This window comes from Galeopterus variegatus, unplaced genomic scaffold (genome assembly GCF_000696425.1).
Source record: "Galeopterus variegatus unplaced genomic scaffold, G_variegatus-3.0.2 Scaffold10217, whole genome shotgun sequence".
Lineage (NCBI taxonomy): Eukaryota > Metazoa > Chordata > Mammalia > Dermoptera > Cynocephalidae > Galeopterus > Galeopterus variegatus.
In genome coordinates, this window is record NW_007736328.1 from 37,592 (window position 1) to 38,894 (window position 1,303).

Sequence of the window (1,303 nt, forward strand, 5' to 3'; positions counted from 1 at the left end):
GGCCCCTTTTGGGAACAAACCCAGCAGAAGTCCCCCGTCCAGCCTCACAAGGACCAGGAGTCTGTCTGTGAATAACTGAGTGCCGGTTCGCTTTTGAGTGTTTGCTTTAATTCCTGTTGTGCGCTCGGATGTGAGGGCAGCCAGGACATTTTCTGAGGAGAGTCCTGTCTCAGCCCCATGTGCAGGGGGCTGAGCCTGGGAGGGTCTGAGCTCAGAGTCCTCATCCACCTTTGCCCCACGCCCCCCATGTCTTATGATTGCATTCTCTCCTATCTCTGTTGATTCTGCAGTTCACTTTTATTAAATTGCTCCATAACACCCAACTGGATTTTTATAGAAACAACCATTTTCTTTTCATCCTTCATTATCATTGGTTTATATATTTAACTAAAGTTCAGAATTATGGTCACAGTTCAGGCTGCCATCAATAGATTTGGACCAGACAGAGCCAGCTTTTGGTAAGCATGCAGCAAGGCCAGTGGGGGCGGCCCATGTGCACAGCTGGTTGATGCCATGGTGCTCTCAGCACACAGCGGAGGCCCACAGTGCACAGGCGGGGGGGGGTGTGTGTGTGGGTGAACATATCAGAATCCTTTTGTTTTTCTTAATAAAATTTAGTTTTATTTTGGAACTAAACATACTTCGTTTGCTGTTTTTCTCTTTTTCTTTTTAACTTCAGCAAGCCGAGCAGCTAGGATGAGAAGACCAGCAGCGACTGCATCGGGACAGAAAGCTGGTGCTTATGGTCGACCTGGACCAGACATTGATTCACACAACAGAGCAGCACTGCCCGCAGATGTCCAACAAGGTAAGCAGTGTCAGCAGCTGCTTGGGAGGGCATCCCCAAAGCCACGGATGCCTCAGTGCCTGCAGATGTACATTGTCTTGTTTTCTTACTGTTTTCCATAGGTCAGCCTGGATTTGGGAAATAGACCACTTAGCCATAGATTTGGCCTCTATCTGTGGCTTGGTAACCTGGGCTGTTTTATGAGAGCCACAGTCTCGGGTTGATATCTGCTCTGTCTGGCCCCATCAGGAGGCACTGTGGGCATGTGTGCACCTGCTGGTGCTTGCAGACTTTGTGTGCAGGTCCATGCATGTGTGTGTCAGGCAGAGGGTATAAGGATTCAGAGACCTGAGAGGACACTGCAGTGGATGGCACGGAGAGCTTCAGTAGAGGAGGATCTTGGTGGGAGGATGCACTGATTTTGGATGCCTCTTTGTTGCTGGGATGTTCAGGGTGGGTGGGTACCTGGGTCTGTACTTGAGAGGTGAATTCCCCAGGGAAAGTGTGGTGAGCAAT

General features: G+C 49.8%; 1 protein-coding gene across 1 annotated transcript in view; it reads left to right on the forward strand.

Moving 5' to 3' along the window:
- The window catches only part of CTDP1 (CTD (carboxy-terminal domain, RNA polymerase II, polypeptide A) phosphatase, subunit 1), a gene marked incomplete at its 3' end in the record, with an annotated part of 49,325 nt that overhangs the window by 29,813 nt on the left and 18,209 nt on the right, over positions 1–1,303 (forward strand). Inside the window, 1 exon segment of the mRNA XM_008594135.1 lies at positions 675–808. Coding sequence (XP_008592357.1) covers positions 675–808 — 134 coding nt within the window.